Raw genomic sequence first — 27,321 nt, forward strand, 5'->3', positions numbered from 1 at the left:
GTCTAGAACATTAATATCTTATATTCTGAGAACAATGCAACCATGTTCTGTGTATGTTTGCAGAATAGACAGGGTTTCTCCTTCCACTGATAATATTCAATTTAATAATACAAAAATACAATAGTATTAGTCGTATTTATTAGGATCCTCAATTAGCTGCTGCCCAGGCAGCAGGCTACTCTTCCTGGGGACCAAACAGAAATCAAAACACAACTAATAATATACATAATAGAGGTTGACCGATTAATCGGAATGGTCGATTTCAAGTTTTCATAACAATCGGTGATAGGAATTTTTGGACACCGATTATGGCCGATTACATTGCACTCCATGAGGAGTGCATGGCAGTCTGACTACCTGTTATGAGAGTGCAGCAAGGAGCCAAGGTATGGTGCTAGCTAGCATTAAACTTATCTTGAATAAAACAATCAATCTTAGTATAATCACTAGTTAACTACACATGGTTGATGATATTACTAGTTTATCTAGCTTGTCCTGCGTTGCAAATAATCGATGCGGTGCCTGTTAATTTATCATTGATTCACAGCCTACTTCACAAAACGGATGATTTAACAAGCCTATTCGCGAAAAAAGCACTGTCGCTGCACCAATGTGTACCTAACCATACACACCTTTCTGAAAATCAATACACAAGAATATATTTTTAAACCTGCATATTTAGTTAATATTAACTGCTAACATGAATTTCTTTTAAATATATACAAAAAGTCCTACTTTGTTGTATTCACGAGTAAGAAAAGAAAGTCACATCCACTAAATTCCTCTGAGTTGTAATTGATGAAAAGGTATCCTGGAAAGATAATTTCAATTTGTCTGCAGCAAAGTGTTGGTATCATCAGAAAGATTAGTGGTTTGGTTCCTCAGGCTTGATTCCTAACTCTATACTATAGCTTAATTTACCCATATCTCATTTAATGTAATATTGTGTGTGCAAGTATATATGCCTCATACCTACACAGCCACCTCCTCTAATTACCTGGCTCCATCTGCACCTTTGTTTAATTTGTGATCGGTGTCCCTTCCACAGGACGGTTGAGCTAACGTAGGCTAATGCGATTAGCATGAGGTTGTAAGTAACAATAACATTTCCCAGGACATAGACATATTTGATATTGGCAGAAAACATAAATTCTTGTTAATCTAACTACACTGTCCAATTTACAGTAGCTATTACAGTGAAAGAACAGCATGCTATTGTTTGAGGAGAGTGCACAGTTTTTAACATGAAAAGTTATTAATAAACAAATTAGGCATATTTGGGAAGTCTAGATACAACATTTTGAACAGAAATGCAATGATTCATTGGATCAGTCTAAAACTTTGCACATACACTGTTGCCATATAGTGGCCAAAATCTAAATTGCAGCTGGACTGGAATAATACATTATGTCCTTTCTCTTACATTACAAAGATGATGGTACAAAAAATGTATTATCTTTTACCAGATATATTGTGTTATATTCTTGTACATTAATTTCACATTTCAACAAATGATTAATAGAAGGGGAGGGGTTATAAGACCCCTACTTACATTTATAGGGTCTTGAATACAGATTAACAATATATATATTAATTTTAAAGGTTTAATATTGTTCCACAGTCTTTTCTAATCTCTGTCTCTTATAAAGAAACTCTGTGACTGAGACAGAACCCTGCAGGGGAGTGTAAGAGATAAGAGACTAGTCAGACATTCCACTATAAATCAACTTGGGGAGTGGACATTTACTGCTATTTTAGATAACACTAAAACTCTTGTTTACATAGCTGTGTAGGCATGGTTTTGGTCTCATGAGTAGGAGGTAATAACGGAGACAGTGACATCACTAAGATATATGACTGTAGGAATAATAAAACAACTCGGACCCTTTTCTATTTTGCAGAACTTACTCAGAAACATGCGTGCCATGTTCCTGTTGTGTCTGCCATGTTCCTGTTGTGTCTGCCATGTTCCCGTTGTGTCTGCCATGTTCCTGTTGTGTCTGCCATGTTCCTGTTGTGAACTTCTGTCTGCAATTGCATCAATAAAGGTTTTTGAATTATTTAATGAAAGATATTGTCAGAAAGCTAATTTCACCAATGAGCCAATGATTTACCAGGAACAAGGACTGAAACCCAACAATAAACCCTTCAATGGATTATTCCAGGTTCATTCTGAAATCCATCTATATAACACCAGACACTGTGATAACCTTCACCCTCCCCACTGCCGCACCTCACATAGTCAATTCTCTATCAGATACAGAGGTACCATACTCTGGAATTCTTATCTTCACATTGCCAAAACATCATCATCCCTCAATAACTTCAAGCAAAGACTGGGTGTCGGCCTGATGAACCAAACTGCTCAGTATACCTCCATATAGCCTAACTCTCACACACACACTCACATGCATGCACACGTTTAAATACATAATACATCCAACTTAAACTAAATAATAATTACAGTATAAATAAACATGCAGAATGTAATAATCTCTGTCAAGTATGTATGTTGAAAACACTATGTTGAAAGTACTGTGTGAGTATCCCTAAGACAAAAAGAGCTAAGACTGCATCAGTGGTTTACCAATCAGGGCTTGGCACCAGTAACAAGGTCTGATGTGTAATAACAATGCACTTTTTTTGGAGAATGTTTCTTTGGGATCATCAGGTGACATCCTAACAACTGATACACAGAAATGTTATTGCAACTTTCCCATGAAACGTGTCTAGAACATTAATATCTTACATTCTGAGAACATGGCAACCAGGGTTTGATGTACAGGGGGGCAAAAAAGTACTTAGTCGGCCACCAATTGTGCAAGTTCTCCCACTTAAAAAGATGAGAGAGGCCTGTAATTTTCATCATAGGTACATTTCAAATATGACAGACAAAATGAGAAAAAAAATCCAGAAAATCACATTGTAGGATTTTTTATGAATTTATTTGCAAATGAATTCCACAAATGAACTTTTAACACTGTTAATTGAAATTAATTTCAGGTGACTTCCTCATGAAGCTGGTTGAGAGAATGTCAAGAGTGTGCAAAGCTGTCATCAAGGCAAAGGGTGGCTACTTTCAATGATCTCAAATATAAAATATATTTTGATTTGTTTAACACCTTTTTGTTTACTAAATGATTCCATATGCGATACTTCATAGTGTATATATACTGTTGATGTCTTCTACAGTGTAGAACATAGTAAAAAAGAAAGAAAAACCCTTGAATGAGTAGGTGTCCAAACTGTTGACTGGTACTGTAGGTCAAATAACATCACCATTTACTGGTCACATACACAGTTTAGCAGATGCTCTAGCAGATGCAGTGAAATGCTTATGTTCCTAGATAACAATTCTAGGGAGAGAAAACATTTACCCGCAATATTCCTCTAATGTTTGAGTGTCAACTTTTCCATTAGTTAAGGGAACAGTCTATCTATGTTAGCAAAAACCTTTTTGAGAACCTTTTTTTTTTAGCATGTTTTGGTGTTAAAGATAGGAGAAAATTCCCTTAAAGTCAAACAGAACCTATGTAGAAGGTGGTCACTATGTTCTCAGAATATACACCATTAATGTTCTAGACACGTTTTTAGAACATGAACCTTTTTTGGTCACTACATGATTACGTGTTTTTCATAGTTTTGATTATTATTAATAGTATTCTACAATATAGAAAATAGTAAAAAAAAAAAAAGAAAAACCCTTCAATGAGTAGGTGTCTCCAAACTGTTGACTGGAACTGTACATGTATTCTATACAATGTCTATAGTGCTGAAGCATAGAATTTTTTTTTTTTTTGTGGCCTAAAGCTTGGTCATGCTGCTGCTCTCCCTCTGTATAAGCTAAAGCCATTTCCCCATGGGCATCATCGACACATTGAGAATCTTCATCGTTTTTCTTTTTTTATTCCATCCACTTATTTTCTTTCAGCTGCTGCGAGATAGGGAGACTTGCATTTCAATTATAGATTGGTATCACATTCAACTCTTTTCTTTAATCCCTTTTCCCTTGACAAAAGGTCAAAGCCCGCGCCATCTTTTTCAGTCTGACCATCTTTATAAAATCATTACTTTATGAGGCCTCTGCTTTTCATTCTGATCCTTCACCTCTATTATATTCATTAGTAACCTGGACTGAATGATCATTCTGACAATGTGATCATTCTGACAATTTGATCATTCTGACAATGTGATCATTCTGACAATGTGATCATTCTGACAATGTGATCATTCTGACAATGTGATCATTCTGACAATGTGATCATTCTGACAATGTGATCATTCTGACAATTTGTAACAGCATTACATCTCTACATTTGTGTTCTTTTATTCCTGTATTGGAAGCCTATTATCTCCAATTTCCATTGTCATATCTCTTTCTTTCAACAATTACCCTTATCACATTACACAGATACATTATTTATGTAAAACCATGCACTTCAGCCCAAATGTCAAACAGAATGTTGAAATCGGGAATTGCATTACAATTATCTTGCTTTTCATTTTTGAGTGTACTATTTGCTTGACATATCAAAAATCTGTTGTACAGTACATATTCAGCTGAGCTTTCAAACCTTCGTCTAAAGATTCACCGTGTCTTTTCAACATAGTTGCACCTTTCATCCTTAGCGCACAGCTAGATGTACTGTAATTTGCATCCATTTCTTGGATGTGCACCCAATGAAGCGTTATCGGGTGCACTATATAATTTTTTTTCCCAACGCTTGATTAGATCATATATGTCTACCTTAGCTGTTGGTGTGCTTTCTCACGTCTCACTTTTTTAATGTGGTGTCCATTCAACGTGGTGTTAGTGCAATTCACATTATTCTGTGACAGATTATATGTGACAGAGTATATGATATGTTACAGAGTGTATGATCTGTTACATTATGAATGGAATAGCCGTCGAACAATATCATACGAATGGGTGGACGTATAGAAACGTCTTACCCGGTCGTACAATAGTACACGAATTGGATGAACTAATTTATCAAACATCTCGGAGGACGTATAGTATTTCATGATTTTATGTGAGACCAGGTTGCTTATTGCGCCATAGCAACAATTAGAATCAAGGGAAGAATTTATGTTGGCGGATAGAGGAACTAATGACAAAGGTTAGAAGTAAAACAACAAAGGTTAGGTGAATAATGTTAATGGTGCCGGAGGAGATGGCTGCCATTTTTAGGGCTCCAAACCAATTTTGCTATTGTGTGTTATTTTTTGCATTATTTGTAATTTATTTTGTATGCTCGCGTTGAGGCAAGCAACACTGAAGCATGCATTAGAGCATCAGCTGTTCTGAATGACTGTGTGATCACACTCTCCGCAGGTCAACATTCACAAGGCAGCAGGGACAGACGGATTACCAGGAAGTGTACTCTCAGCATGCGCTGACTAACTGGCAAGTAAGTGTCTTCACCGACATTTTCAACCTGTGCCTGACCGAATCTGTAATACCAACATTTCAAGCAGACCACCATAGTCCCTGTGCCCAAGAACACCAAGGTAACCTGCCTACCTTGACTACCGACCCGTAGCACTTACGTCTGTAGCCATGAAGTGCTTTGAAAGGCTGATCATGGCTCACAACACCATTATCCCAGAAACTCTAGACCCACTCCAATTTGCATTCCGCCCCAACAGATCATGCAATCTCTATTGCACTCCACATTGCCCTTTCCCACTTGGACAAAAGGAACACCTACGTGAGAATGTTATTCATTGACGACAGCTCCGCATTCAACACCATAGTGCCCTTAAAGCTCATCACTAAGCTAAGGACCCTGGGACTAAACACCTCCCTCTGCAACTGGATCCTGGACTTCCTGACGGGCCACCCACAGGTGGTAAGGGTAGGTAATGACACATCTGCTATGCTGATCCTCAACACGGGGGCCCCTCATGGGTGCGTGCTTAGTTTCCTCCTGTACTCCCTGTTCACCCATGACTGCAGGCCAAGCACGATTCTAACACCATCATGAAGTTTTCCAATACCATCATGAAGTTTGCCAACGTCACAACAGTGGTAGGCCTGATCACCAACAACGAGACAGCCTATAGGGAGGAGGTCAGAGACCTGGCAGTGTGGTGCCAGGATAACAAGTGTCTTCACTGACACTTGCTATTATCATGACACAAGACGAGACCCAGATGCAGACACAGAAGGCAGATGGTTGGAGTCTGACAATGCTTATTAATCCAAAAGGAGTAGGCAAGAGAATGGTCGTGGACAAGCAAAAGGTCAAAACTAGATCAGAGTCCAGGAGGTACAGGGTGGCAGACAGGCTCGTGGTCAAGGCAGGCAGAAAGGTCAGGCAGGCGGGTACAGAGTCCAGAAACAGACCAGGGTCAAAACCAGGAGGATGAGAAAAAGTAGAAAAGCAGGAGAACCGGAAAACCACTGGGTGACTTGGAAAAACATACAAGACGAACTGGCACAGAGAGACAGGAAACACAAGGATAAATACACTTGGGAAAATAAGTGACATCTAGAGGGGGTGGAGACAATCACAGGGACAGGTGAAACAGTTCAGGGCGTGACAACTATAGCAGTTTTGCACAGATCAATAGCTGTGTGTGCCTCCAGTTGATGAACTACACCTCCTCCCCAGTTACGCTTACACACAGGTGTTCGGCGCACGCCAGATATATAATTAACACAGGTGGCCACCTATGACTTCCGTAAACAAGCTCTGTAAAATGGAGATATGGCCGTGTGAGAACACTAACACTAACCCTATCAAGGTGTATAGTAATTTAACCTTTAGATTTAATTTTTTCGTTGATATGAAAGATACGTACCTTATTTCCAGAACCGTACCGCAAGCAATGTGTTTTAACGTTCAGAACAAGCGCCGGGACTCTTAACAAAACTAACCCAGCCAGAAGATATGGGTAGCTACAGATGTATGATCTCAATCTCAAAAAAGCTCAGCTAACAACGATAGCTAGCTAATGTTAGCTAGACTGCGACTAGACTCGGCAGCTCACGGGCCCATAAACATGTCACATAGGCTTCAGGTGCCAGCTGGTTAGATATGATTCCACCATGGGCAACAATAACAAGATATGTTCAACCCATAGCTAGTTTATTCAGTGACCACGGCATTTATAATGATAGCTACTGACCATAGCCGCGGGAAGTAGGTTGCTGAAACACCACCTGAAAAATCAGAGTAAAAAATGTAGTGATTTATAAAAACACTAATAATAATAGAAAATGCAAAAATTCACAAAAGTAGAGCACTGGGCCTTTACTAGTTCTGTATTAGTGGACCGATATAGCCTTCTGTAGAGCGGGTCATTTTTTGTATTCCTGTAGCTGCAGCTCTCGCTGTCCGACAGGTGATATTATTCCACACATTGCCTACTAGGCCCTGTAGCACATGTGATAAAGTAATAAAAATACACATGCATCAATTTAATTAGACAAAACTATGCAAAAAATGAACTTGTAAAAAAAAAAATGAACGTTTGCATTAACATCCCTAATACAAACCTTTTAAAACCACAACAAATTAAAGACACAACACGTAGAAATCGCTCTGCCATTTTCTGGTAGCTAAAATTCTAATATATTGTATTTTCAGGTGTTTAAAAGATGGTGTACAAAACTGAAAGTAAAATATGCAAAAACCAAACGTATGAACTGGAAGCATAGAAATAGCTCACATAGAACATATCAACCGCTTCTTAGACTTGCTTTCAATGAGAATGACAGATCTATAACACACAGTTTTTGGGTTGGGTCGCCCAAAAATTTACATATTGCAGCTTTAAGAGACATAAATACTGTATGTAGCATGTGGTGTCTCCCATAGACACCAATGCAATAGCAGCTGGGTCTGGTCTACTTAGCTCATTGTCTTTCATAACTGCATTTGGAGACCTATGTTGACCCCATGTTAAACAACCAAAGAGAGGGGATATATCTCAGTGGTAGAGCATTTGACTGTAGCTCAAGAGGTCTGAAGTTTGAATCCTGGTGCCCCCTTTAAATCAATAGTTCTTAACTATAGTTTGAGATAGGGAGTGTCCTTAATGGGTGCTTTTTTTCTCAAACTAAAATGTTCTTTATTAGACCATATGTCTCTCCTTTCAATATGTTACTAAGAGGGGGAATCGCTCAGTGGTAGAGCATTTGGCTCTGGATCTTGAGAGCTCATGTTCAAGTCCCTGTGCCCCCTTTAAAACAAACCGTTTAAACTCATCATTTTTGGAATGTGGTGAGATCTCATGTTTCTCTATATAATATCAGCTCTCTGATATTATTGCCTTTGTGTATGGTTTAGAGAAACACTTAAATATGATTTTTGTGAGTTTCTTATAAAAACAAATGGCTAGTAGTGAGAGGTTAAAGTTCACAGAACTTGTCATAGGGAACGTTCCTTTGCCCAGGCGTTGCTAACTCATGCCAGATCTTTCAACGCCTGGAAAGGTATTTTAAGTATCAGCTAACCACATCATGTGTTATTGCAATCGATCAGTCAATGACACAGTCCATGACGTGGCACGCAATCATTGTTTGATGCATGCAACGTCTGAGCATTCGAAAGCAACCATAGTTTCTGCTGAGTCAGCATGTTGGCAGTGACCCAGAGCTGTGGGTGCAAAGCATCGTGGGTCATAAGAGGAGATTAATTAAGACATTTTCAAGCAGTAAGCATATTCGAATATGACGCTCTCTGTTCAATTAGATGGAGGAAAGTCTGACTTTGATTAATGGCCTTGTAACGTTTCAGTGTGTTCAATGACCTGTGAGCCTCTATGCTGAACTGTGGTATCGTTTTGTTACATTGGTGTCAGATATAATCATATAGAAAAGGTATTGTAGAATTTTCGGTTGTGGTAATGAATTGAATCAGTATATGCTTGGGGAATAAATGGATCATCTTTGAACAGACATGTACATAACTACAGAATATCTTTACAGAGAGGCAGAAACATTTCCTAGTGATTTAGGTGTTTTACATAGGTCTACATCTCATCATTTATTTTGGGCGTCGCTGTTGTCTAATAGTTCACATTGAGATCGTCTCCTCATCAATATAAATGATAATTGACCCATTTTGTTCAACATTTCAACGTGTTATTTGTTAGGCAAAAAAATAGACCTCAACGATGTTTGAGTTTATTGGACATAGAACATGTTAAGATCATGTTTAAATGTTTTGCAGCATTCCAACAGATGGCACTGTGGGCTTCTGATTTGAACCCATATGTTGAACCATAGAAATGTGTTGGATATTTGCCACTGCTACAGTATTGTTGCATTTCCAATCAACCAAAAATACATATTGTGTAGGAAATATGGTTGTGTAATATATTATAGCATTTGTTAAAAAGACATGTGAAGCATATAAACAGACTGTGACATATGTCACATTTTTACTGTCGACATTACGGAAGCAACATTAAAAAATGCTGGGATTGGTTAACGTCTGAAAATATGTGTCTGTTTATGTTGTTTATGTCATTTTCATTACCAGGTCATCTTCAGACTTTAAAAGGAGATGAAGTTGGGTAATATTGTAGCAGTACTTCCTCTTTAAAAGGCTGTAAATGCAGCACCTCCCCTTTTATTCAGAGGATGATGTCATCCGGGAGTCACTCAGTGTTTTTTTTTTCTTCTCCTGCTCTATCGCTCTCTCTTCGCATTTGCACTCTCCATTAGTGAGGTGACAGGACACTTCTCTGTCTCCACATTTTCTCTTTCTCGCTCTCCCTCGCTCTCTTCCTCCTTAGCTTCCTTTAACAGCAGGGATGTAGTCCTCTGCCTCTTTCAAACTTCAGCACCTGCTATGCTGTGAACTCCTTGGTGACCTCTATTGATTCTATTGAGACCGCTCCTTACTGAGATATTTTGCTCCACTTGTTTGAGAGGATCTAAGAGGACCTTATTGGGTTTGGAAGTTGTTTGATTTCTCTCTATACCCTGGTAGAACTACAGGACCATGGCCATGAAGGAGACCATTCTGCCCATCAGCGAGGTGTCTGGCCCGGCCCCGTTGCCCTACCCGGAGGTAGTGGAGCTCAACGTGGGTGGCCAGGTGTATGTCACGAAGCGCTCTACCCTGGTCAGCGTGCCCGACACCACCCTGCACGCCATGTTCACCCGGTGCCCGCCACGGGAGCTGCCAAGGGACAGCCGCGGGCGCTTCTTTATCGACCGCGATGGCTTCCTGTTCCGCTACGTGCTGGACTTCCTGCGAGACCGCCAGCTGGTGCTGCCCGACCACTTCCCTGAGCGTGAGCGCCTGCAGAGGGAAGCCGAGCACTTCCAGTTGGGCGAACTGCTGCGCCTCCTGGGGCCCCGGGTGGGTTCCAAGCAGGGCTCCATGAATGATGAAGGCTGCCACAGCGATATTGAGGAGAGCTCACAAAGCAGTGAGTACCCCACAGGTCGTACCTTGACTTCCTCGGACAAGAGGTCAGGGTTCATCACCATCGGCTACAGGGGATCCTACACCACGGTGCGGGACAATCAAGCCGACGCCAAGTTTCGACGCGTGGCCAGGATCATGGTGTGTGGACGCATCGCCCTGGCCAAAGAGGTGTTTGGGGAAACACTGAACGAGAGCCGGGACCCAGACCGGCCGCCGGAGAAGTACACGTCAAGGTTTTACCTCAAGTTCACCTACTTGGAGCAGGCATTTGACCGGCTTTCTGAGGCGGGCTTTACAATGGTGGCTTGTAATTCCACGGGAACAGCCGCTTTTGTCAACCAGTACAGGGACGACAAACTCTGGAGCAGCTACACAGAGTACATCTTCTTCAGTAAGTGCAAAATGACTTCTCACGCATTCACTAGCATACATTTTGGAAAAGTGGGTCCAACATGTTTTGTCAGGTTTTGGTATTGTGTCAAGATTCGCTTCACGAGTAAAATGATTGAATGGATTATTTGCCTATCTATTTGAACTTGGATGGTACAGGCTTTTAAAGGTAAAGAATACATTTTCCTCCACGTGGTTCAAAGTAATCATTACCAGCTTCTTCACTTTCCTTTAGAACATCCTCCCTGTTCCTCTAATCTGTTTTTGACATGTTTTCCAAAATCACAATAGATCTAGTAAATATGAGAATAGATTAGAGAGAAAGGTGTGTATGACAGTTACATATAGGGCTCTATTTTAACAAAGTCTTAGCGCTGGCGGTAGGCTATACGTTCGGGCAAGTGTCAGAAATATTTTTGCTATTTTCACAACCAGAATTATGGGTGCAATAGCTGAGGGTGGCGTGAGAGGCCTGGATTTTGATTAATAAACAGGTTGTGGGTGTTTCAAGCCTTGACACCTCACTGGCCAATCAGAACATGCACCATGGCTAAAAATGTGGTTGCTTCAAGTCGTGTATTTACGGTCTTTTATGTATTGCATTGTCATCAACTCCAATATGTTGAAGCCTAGTTCGTTGAATTGCCTGCCCCATATTTGCTAAATATGTTGAGCATATTTGCAGACACATTATTGTAATTGCATTGCTCAATATGGAAATACATTAATAAACATAGGCAATAGCATTCACACTGATATAGAGGCTAGGCCAGAGGAGGCTGGTGGGAGGAGCTATAGGAGGACAGGCTCAATGTAAAGGCTGGAATGGAATAAATGAAACGGTATGAAACAAATCAAACATATGTAAGCCATGTTTACATTAAACATTAATTCCATTCCAGCCATTACAATCAGCCTGTCCTCCTATTGCTCCTTCCACCAGCCTCATCTGGGCTAGGTCCACTGTAAATTGCAGTTTGGACATGCCTAACATAATCAATAAGCAATATTAAATTCACTAGGGAGGAGGTGAGAGGAGTGTCCCTGGGAGTGTGGTGCCAGGAAAATAACCTCTCACCCAACGTCAACAAAACTAGGGAGCTGATCGTGGACTTAAGGAAACAGCAGAGGGAGCACCCCACTATCCACATCAACGGGACAGCAGTGGAGAAGGTGGAAAGCTTCGAGCTCCTTGGCGTACACATCACTGACAAACTGAAATGGTCCACCCACACAGACAGTGTGGTGAAGAAGGCGCAACAGTGCCTCTTCAAACTCAGGAGGCTGAAGAAATTTGGTTTGGCACATAAAACCCTCACATAGATCATCAAGGACAACAACCACCACTGCCTGTTCACCCCGCTATCATCCAGAAGGCGAGGTCAGTACAGGTGCATCAAAGCTGGGACAGAGAGACTGAAAAACAGCAATCACCAGCACATTAGAGGCTGCTGCCTATATACATACACTTGAAATCACTGGCAACTTTAATAATGAAACACTAGTTACTTTAATAATGTTTACTTATTTTGCATTACTCTTCTCATATGTATATACTGTATTCTATCCTATTCTACTGTATTTTAGTCTGTCAGTCTGACATTGCTCATCCAAATATGTTTTATTCTTAATTCCATTCCTTTACTTTAGATTGTGTGTATTGTTAGGTATTACTTGTTAGATATTACTGCACTGTTGGAGCTAGAAACACATGCATTTTGCTACACCCGCACAATATCAAATCAAATGTATTCATACAGCCCTTCGTACATCAGCTGATATCTCAAATTGCTGTACAGAAACCCAGCCTAAAACCCCAAACAGCAAGCAATGCAGGTGTAGAAGCACGGTGGCTAGGAAAAACTCCCTAGAAAGGCCAAAACCTAGGAAGAAACCTAGAGAGGAACCAGGCTATGAGGGGTGGCCAGTCCTCTTCTGGCTGTGCCGGGTGGAGATGATAACAGAACATGGCCAAGATGTTCAAATGGTCATAAATGACCAGCATGGTCAAATAATAATCACAGTAGTTGTCGAGGGTGCAGCAAGTCAGCACCTCAAGAGTAAATGTCAGTTGGCTTTTCATAGCCGATCATTAAGAGTATCTCTACCACTCCTGCTGTCTCTAGAGAGTTGAAAACAGCAGGTCTGGGACAGGTAGCACGTCCGGTGAACAGGTCAGGATTCCATAGCCGCAGGCAGAACAGTTGAAACTGGAGCAGCAGCACGGCCAGATGGACTAGGGACAGCAAGGAGTCATCATGCCAGGTAGTCCTGAGGCATGGTCCTAGGGCTCAGGTCCTCCGAGAGAGAGAGAAAGAGGGAATTAGAGAGAGCATACTTAAATTCACACAGGACACCGGATAAGACAGGAGAAGTACTCCAGATATAACAAACTGACCCTAGCCCCCCGACACAAACTACTGCAGCATAAATACTGGAGGCTGAGACAGGAGGGGTCAGGAGACACTGTGATGATACCCCCGGACAGGGCCAAACAGGAAGGATATAACCCCACCCACTTTGCCAAAGCACAGCCCCCACACCACTAGAGGGATATCTATAACATCTGCTGTGTATGTGACAAATACAATTTGATTTGATTTTGAATATCAAGGCCTAAAAAGACAGTGTATGTTTATAATCAAATTAAGAATAGGTTGTTTGAATACTGTTACAGATATCTTAATTGCTCCCCGTGCTCCCCCACACATAATACAGACAAGGAAACTTAGACTATGGAGGGTTTTACGCACATCCAAACATTTCACAGGAGCTGGACAAAGATGCAATATAAAGAGAAAGGGGGAATGTCCACTCACTGTTACACTGCTCACAAATGTAATGTTTTATAAACATCATGAAGCCATCCTATAGGTCATATTTGCACTTCTCCAGAAATAGCAGATGAAATTGCATTGCATTCAAGCCATGTATGTTCTCAACATAAACCCACTGACTGGTGAATCTTTCTAATACGTTTTAAGTCAAATTAAACTAAAAAAAATTTAAAAAACAATATCAGGTCAGAAGCATGATATCATAAATCGCATCTCTCGTTCCACGAGCATAAGGCAGTGTATGCACACGTAGGCCTAAGGGCTCATTGGCAGGAGGCATGAATGTTTATCCTATACATTGACGATCAAAGTGTATTAAATAGTATACAGTAACTATAGAATAGGCCTAGTCATAACAAACTTGTAGCCTATCTAGTTTTTTGTATTGGCTTCAACATGGAAACATTAGTCTACACACGTTGCATTCGTATTTCAAAAGTGTACTGCGTGTTCAAGCCATAGACAATTGGACATTGCCCAAATGTTATAAGAAGATTAGCCTTCCATTAGCCTGCCATCCCATTATTTGACAGGTATAATAGGCTAGTGGAAGATGCAATTTTGTTTACCAAATGAAAAAGGAAAAGCAATAAGAAGTCTATTGTAATAACTTGATGGGCTCCTGACCAACTGTGCTATTTTGTTTTTTCACATTGTTTGTAACTCATGTTGTACATAATGTTGCTGCTGCTGTCTCTTATGACCAAAAAGAGCTTCTGGACATCAGAACAGCGATTACTCACCACGAACTGGACAAAGATTTTTTCTTTCATGAGTTTGATGCAAATCCGACCAAGGGGGCATTAAAGACTGTATTATCTTATGTTTCACCGTGACGTGGCTGAACGACGACACGGATATAGAGCTGGGTGGCTTCTTCGTGCATCGGCAGGGCAGAGCAGCCACGTCTGGTAAGACGAGGGACGGGTGTGTGTGTCTATTTGTAAAATACTGCTGGCGCCGAATATCTAATATTAAAGAAGTCTTGAGGTATTGCTCACCTGAGAATACATCATAATAAGCTGTAGACCACACTATCTACCAAGAGAGTTCTCATTTATATTATTCGTAGCCGTCTATTTACCACCACAGTCCGATGCTGGCACTAAGACTGCACTCAACCAACTCTATAAGGCCATAAGTAAACAAGAAAATGCTCATCCAGAAGAGGCGCTCCTAGTGGCCGGCGACTTTAATGCAGGCAAACTAAATCCATTATACCGAATTTCTACCAGCATGTCACATGTGCAACCGGAGGGAAAAAATCTAGACCACCTTTACTCCACACCCAGGGATGCACACAAAACTCTCCCTGAACCTCCATTTGGCAAATCTGTCCATAATTCTATCCTCCTGATTCCTGCTTACAAGCAAAAACTAAAGCAGGAAGTACCAGTGACTCACTCAATACGGAAGTGGTCAGATGATGCGGATGCTACGCTACAGGACTGTTTTGCTAGCACAGACTGGAAAATGTTCTGGGATTCATCCAATGGCATTGAGGAGTATACCACCTCAGTCACCGGCTTCATCGGCGACGTCGTCCCCGCAGTGACCATACGCACATTTCCTAACGAGAAGCAATGGATTACAGGGAACATCCGCATTGAGCTAAAGGCTAAAGCTGCCAATTTCAAGGAGTGGGACACTAATCTGGACGCTTGTAGGAAATCCTGTTATGCCCTCAGACGAACCATCAAACAAGTAAAGCATCAATACAGGACTAAGATGGAATCCTCTGCTCTGATGCTCGTTGGATGTGGCAGGGCTTGAAAAATATTGCAGACTACAAAGGAAGACCCAGCCGCGGGCTGCCCAGTGATGCGAGCCTACTAGACAAGATAAATGCCTTTTATGCTCGCTTCGAGGCAAGCAACACTCAGGCATGCATGAGAGCACCAGCTGTTCCAGACGAATTTGTGATTTCGCTCTCCGTAGCAGATGTGAGCAAGACCTTTAAACAGGAGGTGTATGCAAAGCTTGTCTACTGTACACTGACATTTTCAACCTCTCCCTGACCGAGTCTGTAATACCTACGGTACATGTTTCAAACAGACCACCATAATCCCTGTACCAAGAAAGCGAAGGTAACCTGCCTAAATGATTATCTCACGTCGGTAGCCATGAAGTGCTTTGAAAGGATGGTCATGGCTCACATCAACACTATCATTTGAGAAGCCCTAGACCCACTCCAATTTGCATACTGCCCCAACAGATCCACAGATGACGCAATCGCACTCCATACTGCCCTTTCCCACCTGGATGAAAGGAACACCTATGTGAGAATGCTGTTTATTGACTACAGCTCAGCATCCAACACCATAGTGCCCACAAGGCTCATCACTCATCAGGACCCTGGTACTAAACCTCTCTCTGCAACTGGGTCCTGGAAATCCTGACGAGCCGCCCCAGGTGGTATGGGTTAGCAACAGCACATCTGCCTCAACACTGGGACCCCTCAGGGGTGCGTGTGTAGTCCCCTCTTGTACTCGCTGTTCAGCCATGCGTGGCCAAGCACGAGTCCAACACCATTATTAAGTGACAACGACAACAATGAGACAGCCTATAGGGAGGAGGTCAAAGACCTGGCAGCTCCCTCATTGTGAGCAAGACAACGGAGCTGATCGGGGACTATAGGAAAAGGAGGGCCCAACAGGCCTCCATTAACATCGACGGGGCTGAAGTGGAGCGGTCGAGAGTTTCAAGATCCCTGGGGTCCACATCACCAACAAACTATCATGGTCCAAACACACCAAGGCAGTTGTGAAGAGGGCACGACAACACATTTCCCCCCTCAGGAGACTGAAAAGATTTGGCATGGGTCCCCAGATCCTCAAAGTTTAATGCTGCACCATGGAGAGCATCCTGACCGGTTGCATCACCGCTTGGTATGGCAACTGCTCTGCATTATTTTCTAAACTCTATTTCTTGAACTGCATTGTTGGTTAATTAAGTGCTTGTAAGTAAGTATTTCACGGTTCTATTCGGTGCATGTGACAAGTAAAATTTATGTCGATGTGACAAATGAGGCCCAAAATAATGATAATAATTTAAATTCAGCTTCAGGAACAGGTAATGGAACGAGTTACTGACATCTCCATGGCCAGTTGGAACATTGTTAGCTGCTGAAATATGAGATGATATTTGTTTGTCATAGAGGCATAGTAAAAACAATACAAGACACACACAACATACAGTACTAGGGCTCTATTTCTGGCTGGTGTTACGCCTTCTCAATTGTAAATCGCATGCTCATTTGCAATTTTGACCTGTTAAAGCCGGTGCTCTTCTTCTATTTTGAAACCCTAGCGCCAGGATTGGTAATTTACCTGTCTTATATGAGCTCGCTTGCACTGAGATGGGAGCGGTGGCAATATCTGAGGTGCGTCCTTAAAACCATGCACCAATGTGTCAATTTCAATATGAGATGGTGGAGATATTTAGACCAACCGAAAGCTGGTCTTAGCTGGGGCGGCAGCGTAGCCTAGTGGTTCGAGCATTGGATGATGTAACCGAAACGTTGCAAGATTGAATCCCCAAGGTACAAAATCTGTCGTTCTGCCCCCGAACAAAGCAGTTAACCCACTGTTCCTAGGCCGTCATTGAAAATAAGAATGTGTTCTTAACTGACTTGCCTAGTTAAATAAGTGTAAAATAAATTTAAAAAATGGTTGGCTATGGGATTGATTTGGACAATGAAAGCGTAGCCTATCCGGATGTGACGCACATTGCTCAAATGGACATGGAACAAGAAAAATGCTATGTTCGTGCCTGTAAACCTTGCATCTGTAAACATTAAAAAACATCCAGTTCAATATGTCAACATTGTCTATGGCTTCTACGAGTATAGGCTTTTACGCATCACACTTCTCCTCAAACAAAAAATACGAGGCTCCTGTAAATTGTATGTGTGAGGCACGTTCTCAAAAACCAAGGTATAGCCTACCATTGATAATATATTATATAATGAAAACAAAAATGCAAACATTTATTTTTATGGAAAAGAGATGCGTGTTTCTGGAGGATGCACTATGCTGCCTTGTTGCCAAAATGACCAAGCGGGCGTAGATTACGATTCGATTTGAGAAGGGCGCTCCTCCCTCTCCGCTTTCGGTGATGACAAGACAGGCGTTTGCCAGGTTCAACCCAGGCCAGCATAAAATAACTCCCTCATTTAAGTATGTTTAAATGCACAGTAGTAATTCGATATTAAACTGATTATGTCAGTAGGCAGATAATGCAATAGTCATTGAGCACGGTTACATGCACACAATAATGCGATTATTGTGGCTAGTCAGGTTAAGTCGCCGATGACTTTGTTTTATACACTGCCCCACAAACGACTTCAATGCTGGCAGTCTCAGACTAAAGTATGCAGCGAACGACAGAGTAACGGAAGAATTTAGTTTGAGTCCTCAGGCTAAATTCGCACCCTTTCTTGCCTGTGCACTCGTTCACACAACCCTCAAAGACGTACAAGCAGTGGATTGGTAGACATTTAATCTACACCTTTACAATCCTTTTACATCTTTGGAGGGGAGTGAAGGTGAGTGGCAGGGCGTAGCAAGAAATGGGATGGGGCTCAAAAAGGACCAAAAATGACCCAAACTGCCACTCGCTTTCAACAAGTTTACCATAGGATATCGATTGCTTGCTACCAAAAATCTAAAAATCTGAACTGCTGAAATTTCTGAAATAGTGTTTATATAAACACTTTGGCAAAGTAACTATTAACCACCATAAAGGCACGCAAATGACATAGGCAATAAAATGTGAACCTCGTTATGAATGGACAAAACATAGCTCCATTACTTTTTGGACCACTTGTGTTCATAACTACATCGCTGATTGTAAATTACAGCTTTACAGTACTGCGTTACTAGCTAGCTAACTAATAATTGTGTGTAAACCAGTCTGATTTAATTGATCCGTACAATGCTATCTTGAGTGGGCCAACAAATGGAAGTTCCATATTGCATTGGGCATGCTAGCTAGCTAACATGTAAAAAAAAAAAAAAAAAATGGAAATGAACATCAGTATTTGCCTTCAGTAATCATATATTTTGACATTACAATAAACTAAAGGGTTTTCCAAACTTAAGGAAGATGAAGTAGTGGTGGAGAGTAGACTTTTAAAATTATTTTTTATTTCACCTTTATTTAACCAGGTGGGCCAGTTGAGAACAAGTTCTCATTTACAACTGCGACCTGGCCAAGATAAAGCAAAGCAGTGCGACACAAACAACACACATGGGATAAACAAAGTTACAGTCAATAACCCAATAGAACAATCTATGTACAGTGTGTGCAAATGTAGTAAAATCAGGAAGGTAAGGCAATAAATAAGCCATAGTTACTCCAGGTGTCGACTCCCATTTCTGAGTGTCAACATTTGATTTCTCTTGGAATCGACTTTTGGAGATCGACTTTTGGGGAATCGACTCTTGGAATCGACTGTTGGGGAATCGACTCTTGGAATCGACTATTCTTTTTGATGGAGGAGATTAGTTGCCATACTTCTGAGAACAAAAACACTTGCATCCTTCATATAGAGCACGGCATGGAGAGAGAGTGGGGCAGGTGGGCAGGTCGGCATCAGGCAGACAGTCAGAACAGTGCACTACAGTGGTTCTTCCTTTGAAAGTTGTGGCGCACTGCAGCACAGCTTGCTGAGTGCTGCAAGATTTATATGGCATGTTATTTAAGAGTCAGCTATTGTTGCCAGAATGGCGCAATTTACCACAATCTGACACCATCTACCGCAAATTGTCACGTCATAAACTCAAAACCTTTAAAAGGAAGAATCACTGTAGGCCTATCAAAAGCTGTAACTCGCAATGGAATGCTGTATCTTGCCATTTCTTGGCTTGCAATGTCTCGCGAATTCAGTAAAGCAGGGCCTATCATCAATGAATTGGCTAGGATATTCTGCACGCAACAGACCGAAGGCTGAACACACACTAGCATCATTAGCAAAGCGGAGGCGAGCCAGATCGAGGGAGAGAGAGGAGGGGGGCAGGCAGGCAGGCAGAAAACATTTCTTGGTAATCTGTATCTCGTAATTTCTTGACTTGCATGCCTCGCAAATGCATGCCTCTCTGGTTTTATCACATTTTACAACATTTCCGTTAGCCTAATATCTAGTTAGGCTATAGGCTTAACACGGAAACTAATGTTTTGTGATAACTGCATTGTGATTTTAATTTTGTGGGGGAATAACAAAAGAAAACAGTTTTCGGGTAGGGATTTTTCTTAGTGTTATGGATCCCAACTTCACACCCCTAATCAAATCCCCAATTCAAATCATTTCAAATGTTATTTGTCACATACACATGTTCAGCAGATGTTATTGCGGGTGTAGTGAAATGCTTGTGTTTCTAGCTCCGGCAGTGCTGTAAGATCTAATATAAGAAGTAATATCAAATAATTGCATAACATATACCTAACACACACACAAATGTAAGTAAACAAATGGAATTAACAATATATAAATATATGGACGAGCAATTTCAGAGCAGCATAGACTACATAGAATAGTATAGAATACAGTATAAACATATGAGAAATGCAAGATATGTAAACATTACTAAAGTGACTAGTGTTCCATTTATTAAAGTGGGCAGTGATTTCAAGACAATGTATATAGAAACCAGCCTCTAATGTGCTACTTATAGCTATTTAACAGTCTTATTTCCTTGAAATAGAAGCTATATTTCAGTCTCTCTGTCCTAGCTTTGATGCACCTGTACTGACCTCGTGTTCTGGATGATAGCGTGGTGAACAGGCAGTGGCTCGGGTGATTGTTGTCCTTGATGATCTTTTTGGCCTTCCTGTGACATTTCCAACAATGAACGGCGCCGATATCTGAATGCCTATTGTAGGCCACATCACGTTTATCAGTGCTCACATTCTAGGGCAATGGACAACATTCAATGTCCTTGAGGTAGCAGAGCTTGCTTTTTCAATTTTGGTCTTATGTTTGATGATTTAAAAAAAATCTATAATAATTATACATTTACTTTTTTCAAAAAGCAATGGCTGATAATCACACCTCACAAAAAAAATGTATTCAATGGAGTTGCCACTGACAAGCAAGAATATATAATCTTCCTCCTTCCCAGGCCCCTTGGACGTGTTCTTCAACCTGACAAAAGATAACTAGGCAGCCAGCTCCCACGGGGCAGCAACACATCACACTAAAGCCGGCCGACAGGCCCTGTCGACCTCGCTGCCCCCTGCCCCTGTGTGCCTGCTCTCTCCCCGTCAAGCCTCCCCAATCCGTCAAAGCCTTCACATCCAATGGGACCAAGCCAAGAGTTCTTCATTAGCAGCAGGGAAACGTGACTGGGGGAGGTGAGACAGGGGTCTGGCAACAAGTCAGGAAGCAAAATGTCTGGAACTGTAGACAGTCATAACATAGACTGGGCATTTCCTTCATGAACACCTTTCAGTCCCCTGAAGTCTTTGCAGGTATACAAACACACATTCAGACACACATACACATTGATACACAAGCACACATAGCCTACATCCACAGAGGCACACCATGTACGCACAAACACGTACACACACTCCCCTCTTTCTCAGTATTTATTTGTATTGATTAGAATGCTCCAATCTGTTTAGATTGGAGCAGTCCCCCCCCCTCCACAAATCATTCCCTATTCCCCAGACACACCTCACCCCTAGATACACCCCACCAAAACCCCATCTATCTGCCCTCAGGCAGTTTTCGATCAATCATTCCTCTTCCAATGAAACTAGGGGCTCTATTTTTTGCTGCCGTTAAGGCGGCACTAATGTCAAATGCTCGCTCTTTGGCAAAGCCAGCTCTCTGCTATTTGGGTTGGATATCAGCTCGCTTGAACTAAGGTGGGAGGGGTGTAAATATTTGAGATGTGTCCTTAAAAATGCCAATTTGCTCACCAAAAGCTGGTCTTAGCAGTAATGTAATTAGTTATGGTCGATTTTGCCAGCGGAGACCCACAGTAGCCTATAAACAATGTTTTATTAAAATATCAGAAGCAGCAAAACAGTCAACAGACATTCTTTACATTGGACATTATTATTGTCCATGAAGCTTCTGTGAAAATGTCACGTTCTTCTAAATGAGCAGACCAAGGTGCAGCGTATAGTTCCACATCTTTTAATGAATAAGTAAACTGAAAACAAAATAACAAAACTTACAAAGACCCGTGACTACGTAGTGCTCAAACACACTAAACGTAAACAATATCCCATAACCCACAGGTGGAAAAAATGCTACTTAAGTATGATCCCCAATTAGAGACAACGATAACCAGCTGCCTCTAATTGGAATCATACATATCACCAACATAGAAAATCAAACCTAGAACCCCACATAGAAAATACAAACTAGAACAAAAACCCCTAGTCACGCCCTGACCTACTCTACCATAGAAAATACAGGTTTTCTATGGTCAGGACGTGACAGAAAACTTTGGACACATTAGGCCTATGTGCAATGCCAGGGGACTGAAAGGGGGCAGCAGGTAGCCCAGTGGTTAGAGCGTTGGGTCGTAACCGGAAAGTTGCTGGATTGAATCCCTGAGCTGACATATGTCGTTCTGCCCCTGAGCAAGGCAGTTAACCCACTGTTCCCCGGGCACCGTAGATGTCGATTAAGGCAGCCCCCCACACCTCTCTGATTCAGAGGGGTTGGGTTAAATGCGGAAGACACATTTTCGTTGAATGCATTCAGTTGGACAACTGACTAGGTTCCCTCCTTTCCCCTAACGAATGAAAGGTGTCTGAAGTCTTTTTAGGACATCAAATCACATTTTATTTGTCACACGCTCCGAATACCGTGAAATGCTCACTTACAAGCCCTTAACCAACAATGCAGTTCAAGAAAATATTTACTAAATAAACTAAAGTAAAAAAATGAACACAAGAAAATTACATAAAAATAACAAGGCTATATACAGGGGGTACCAGTACTGAGTCAATGTGCAGGGGTACAGGTTAGTCGAGGTAATTTGTAAAATGACTATGCTTAGATAATAAACAGCGAGTAGCAGCAGTGTAAAAACAAAGGGGGGGGGGGTCAATGTAAATAGTCCGGGTGGCCATTTGATTCATTTTAGAGCAGTCTTATAGCTTGGGGTTAGACGCTGTTAGCGCTCCGGTACCGCTTGCCGTGAGGTAGCTGAGTGAACAGCCTATGACTTGAGTGACTGGAGTCTTTGTCAATTTTTGGGGCGTTTCTCTGACACCGCCTACTATATAGGTCCTGGATGTCAGAAGGCTTTGCTCAAGTGATATACTGGGCCGTAGGCAATACCATCTGCAGCGCCTTACGGTCGAATGCCAAGCAGTTGCCATACAAGGCAGTGATGCAACCGGTCAGGATGCTCTTGATGGTGCAGCTGTATAACTTTTTGAAGATCTGGGGACCCATGCCAAATCTCCTGAGGGGGAATTGGTGTTGTCGTGACCTCTTCACAACTGTCTTGGTGTGTTTGGACCATGATAGTTTGTTGGGGATGTGGACACCAAGGAACTTGAAACTCTCGACTGCTCCACTACAGCACCGTCAATGTTAATGGGGGCCTGTTTGGCCCTCCTTTTCCTATAGTCCACAATCAGCTCCTTTGTCTTGATCACATTAAGGGAGAGATTGTTGTCCTGGCACCACACTGCCAGATCTCTGACCTCCCTATAGGCTGTCTAATCGTTGTCGGTGATCAGGCCTACCACTGCTGTGTCGCCAGCAAACTTAATGATGGTGTTGGAGTCGTGCTTGGCCACGCAGTCGTGGGTGAACAGGGAGTACAGGAGGGGACTGAGCACGCACCCCTGAGGGGCCCCAGTGTTGAGGATCAGCGTGGCAGATGTGTTGTTGCCTACCCTTACGACCTGGGGTGCCCCGTCAGGAAGTCCAGGATCCAGTTGCAGAGGGAGGTGTTTAGTCCTAGAGCAGTCTTATCACTTATCACAAATTTATTTTCATCACTCAGTGGTGAGCTTTGTGGGCAGTATGGTGTTAAACGCTGAGTTGTAGACAATGAACATCATTCTCACAAAGGCGTTCCTTTTGTCCAGGTGGGAAAGTGTGGAGTGCGATTGAGATTGCGTCATCTGTGGATCTGTTGGTGCAGTATCCAAATTGGAGTGGGTCTAGGGTTTCCGGGATGTTTGTGTTTATGTGAGCTATGACCAAACTTTTAAAGCACTTCATTGCTACCGACATGAGTGCTACGGGGCTGTAATCATTTAGGCAGGTTACCTAAGCTTTCTTGGTTACAGGGACTATGGTGGTCTGTTTGAAACATTTACAGTTGAAGTTTACATACACTTAGGTTGGAGTCATTAAAACTCATTTTTCAAACACTCCACAAATGTCTTGTTAACAAACTCTAGTTTCAGCAAGTCATTTAGAACATCTACTTTGTGCATGACACAAGTCATTTTTCCAAAAATTGTTTACAGACAGATTATTTCACTTATAATTCACTGTATTACAATTCCAGTGGGTCAGAGGTTTACATACACTAAGTTGACTGTGCCTTAAAACAGCTTGGAAAATTCCAGAAAATTATGTCATGGCTTTAGAAGCTTCTGATAGGCTAATTGACATAATTTGAGTCAATTGGAGGTGTGGATGTATTTCAAGGCCTACCTTCAAACTCTGTGAAAATGGGAACATAAAAAAAAATCAGCCAAGTCCTCAGAAAAAAATTGTGGACCACCACAATCCTGGTTCATCCTTGGGAGCAATTTCCAAACACCTGAAGGTACCACGTTCATCTGTACAAACAATAGTATGCAAGTATAAACACCATGGGACCACGCAGCCGTCATACCGCTCAGGAAGGAGATGTGTTCTTTCTCTTAGAGATGAACGTACTTTAGTGTGAAAAGTGCCAATCAATCCCAGAACAACAACAAAGGACCTTGTGAAGATGTTTGGCCATAATGGACCATCGTTATGTTTGGAGGAAAAAGGGGGAGGCTTGCAAGCCGAAGAACACCATCCCAACCGTGAAGCACGGGGGTGGCAGCATCTTGTGGTGGTGCTTTGCTGCAGGAGGGACTGGTGCACTTCACAAAAATAGATGGCAGGAGGAAGGAAAATTATGTGGATATATTGAATCAACGTCTCAAGACATCAGTCAGGAAATTAAAGCTTGGTCGCAAATGGGTCTTCCAAATGGACAAATGACCCCAAGCATACTTCCAAAGTTATGGCAAATTGGCTTAAGACAACAAAATCAAAGTATTGGAGTGGCCATCACAAAGCCCTGACCTCAATCCTATAACTATAAATATAACTATAAATGAAAAGGCGTGTGTGAGCAAGGAGGCCTACAAACCTGACTCAGTTCACAAGCTCGGTCAGGAGGAATGGGCAAAAATTCACACAACTTATTGTAGGAAGCTTGTGGAAGGCTACCCGAAACGTTTGACCCTGTAAGGGCGTTCGTCTGTAGGAGGAAGAGAAGCGGACCAAAGCGCAGCGTGGTGGTTATTCATGTTTTAATAAATCACTACACATGAACAAACTAACAAAAACAAGAAATGTGAAAACGCAACACAGTCCTATCCTGTGACAACAAACACAGTGACAGGAACAATCACCCACAAACACACAGTGAAACCCAGGCTACCTAAGTATGATTCTCAATCAGAGACAACTAATGACACCTGCCTCTGATTGAGAACCATACTAGGCCGAAAACATAGAAATGCCCCAAAACATAGAAAAACAAACATAGACTGCCCACCCAACTCACGCCCTGACCATACTAAATAAATACAAAACAACAGAAATAGAGGTCAGAACGTGACAGTACCCCCCCCCAAAGGTGCGGACTCCGGCCGCAAAACCTTGACCTATAGGGGAGGGTCTGGGTGGCGTCTGTCCGCGGTGGCGGCTCTGGCGCGGGACGCGGACCCCACTTCACCATTGTCTTAGTCCGCCTTATTGTCCGCCTCCCTGGCTTACTCACCATGGCCACCCCTCTCAATGACCCCACTGGACAGAGGGGCTGCTCGGGACAGAGGGGCAGCTCGGGACAGAGGTGAAGCAGCTGCTCGGGACAGAGGGACAACTGCTCGGGACAGAGGGGCAGTAGCAGCTCGGGACAGAGGGGCAGTAGCAGCTCGGGACAGAGGGGCGGCAGCTGCTCGGGACAGAGGGACAGCTGCTCGGGACAGAGGGACAGCTGCTCGGGACAGAGGGACAGCTGCTCGGGACAGAGGGGCGGCAGCAGCTTGGGACAGAGGGGCGACAGCTGCTCTGGACAGAGGGGCAGCTGCTCGGGCGGCCCCTGGCTGACTGACGGCACTGGCGGCCCCTGGCTTACTGGCGGCCCCTGGCTGACTGGCGGCACTGGCGGCCCCTGGCTTACTGGTGGCCCCTGGCTGACTGGCGGCACTGGCGGCCCCTGGCTGACTGGCGGCACTGGCGGCCCCTGGCTGACTGGCGGCACTGGCGACCCCTGGTTGACTGGCGGCGCTGGCGCTGGGCTGACTGGCGGCCCCTGGTTGACTGGCGGCACTGGCGGCCCCTGGCTGACTGGCGGCACTGGCGGCCCCTGGCTGACTGGCGGCACTGGCGGCCCCTGGCTGACGGGCGGCACTGGCGGCTCCTGGCAGACGGGCGGCACTGGCGGCTCCTGGCAGACGGGCGGCACTGGCGGCTCCTGGCAGACGGGCGGCACTGGCGGCGCTGGGCAGACGGGCGGCACTGGCGGCCTCTGGCTGACGGGCGGCACTGGCGGCGCTGGGCAGACGGGCGGCACTGGCGGCGCTGGGCAGACGGGCGGCACTGGCAGCGCTGGGCAGACGGGCGGCACTGGCGGCGCTGGGCAGACGGGCGGCACTGGCGGCGCTGGGCAGACGGGCGGCACTGGCGGCGCTGGGCAGACGGGCGGCGCTGGGCAGACGGCTGGCACTGGGCAGACGGGCGGCACTGGCGGCGTTGGGCAGACGGGCGGCGCTGGCGGCGCTGGGCTGAGTAGCTCTCCTAGCGCCGAACAAGCGGGAGACTCCGGCAGCGCTGGAGAGGAGGAAGGCTCTGGTAGCGCCGGAGAGGCGGGAGACTCCGGCAGCGCTGGAGAGGAGAGAGCCCCTGCAAGGATGGGCCGGAGAGACAGCCTGGTACGGGGAGCTGCCACCGGAGGGCTGGTGCGTGGAGGTGGTGACGGATAGACCGGGCCGTGCAGGCGCACTGGAGCTCTTGAGCACCGAGCCTGCCCAACCTTACCCGGTTGAATGGTCCCGGTCGCCCTGCCAGTGCGGCGAGGTGGAATAGCCCGCACTGGGCTATGCAGGCGAACCGGGGACACCGTGCGCAAGGCTGGTGCCATGTAAGCCGGCCCAAGGAGACGCACTGGAGACCAGATGCGTAGAGCCGGCTTCATGGCACTTGGCTCGATGCCCACTCTAGCCCGGCCGATACGCGGAGCTGGAATGTACCGCACCGGGCTGTGCACCCGCACTGGGGACACCGTGCGCTCCACAGCATAACACGGTGCCTGCCCGGTCTCTCTAGCCCCCCGGTAACCACAGGAAGTTGGCTCAGGTCTCCTACCTGGCGTAGCCATACTCCCTGTTAGCCCCCCCCCCAAGAAATTTTTGGGGCTGACTCCCGGGCATCCATCCACGACGCCGCGCTGCCTCCTCATACCAGCGCCTCTCCGCTTTCGCCGCCTCCCGTTCCTCCTTGGGGCGGCGAT

The 27,321-nt window shown here is 43.8% G+C and overlaps 1 protein-coding gene across 1 annotated transcript in view; it reads left to right on the forward strand.

Annotated features, from left to right (window-relative positions):
* Positions 1 to 9,695: 9,695 nt before the first annotated feature.
* LOC110505153 (BTB/POZ domain-containing protein KCTD8-like) overlaps positions 9,696 to 27,321 on the forward strand; it is a 76,881-nt gene continuing 59,255 nt past the window's right edge. Inside the window, exon 1 of the mRNA XM_021584177.2 lies at positions 9,696 to 10,782. Within this exon, the coding sequence (XP_021439852.1) occupies positions 9,960 to 10,782 (823 nt within the window). The 5' untranslated portion in view covers positions 9,696 to 9,959. The remainder of the gene's footprint in view (positions 10,783 to 27,321) is intronic.

Source organism: Oncorhynchus mykiss, chromosome 31 (assembly GCF_013265735.2).
Source record: "Oncorhynchus mykiss isolate Arlee chromosome 31, USDA_OmykA_1.1, whole genome shotgun sequence".
Classification (NCBI taxonomy): domain Eukaryota; kingdom Metazoa; phylum Chordata; class Actinopteri; order Salmoniformes; family Salmonidae; genus Oncorhynchus; species Oncorhynchus mykiss.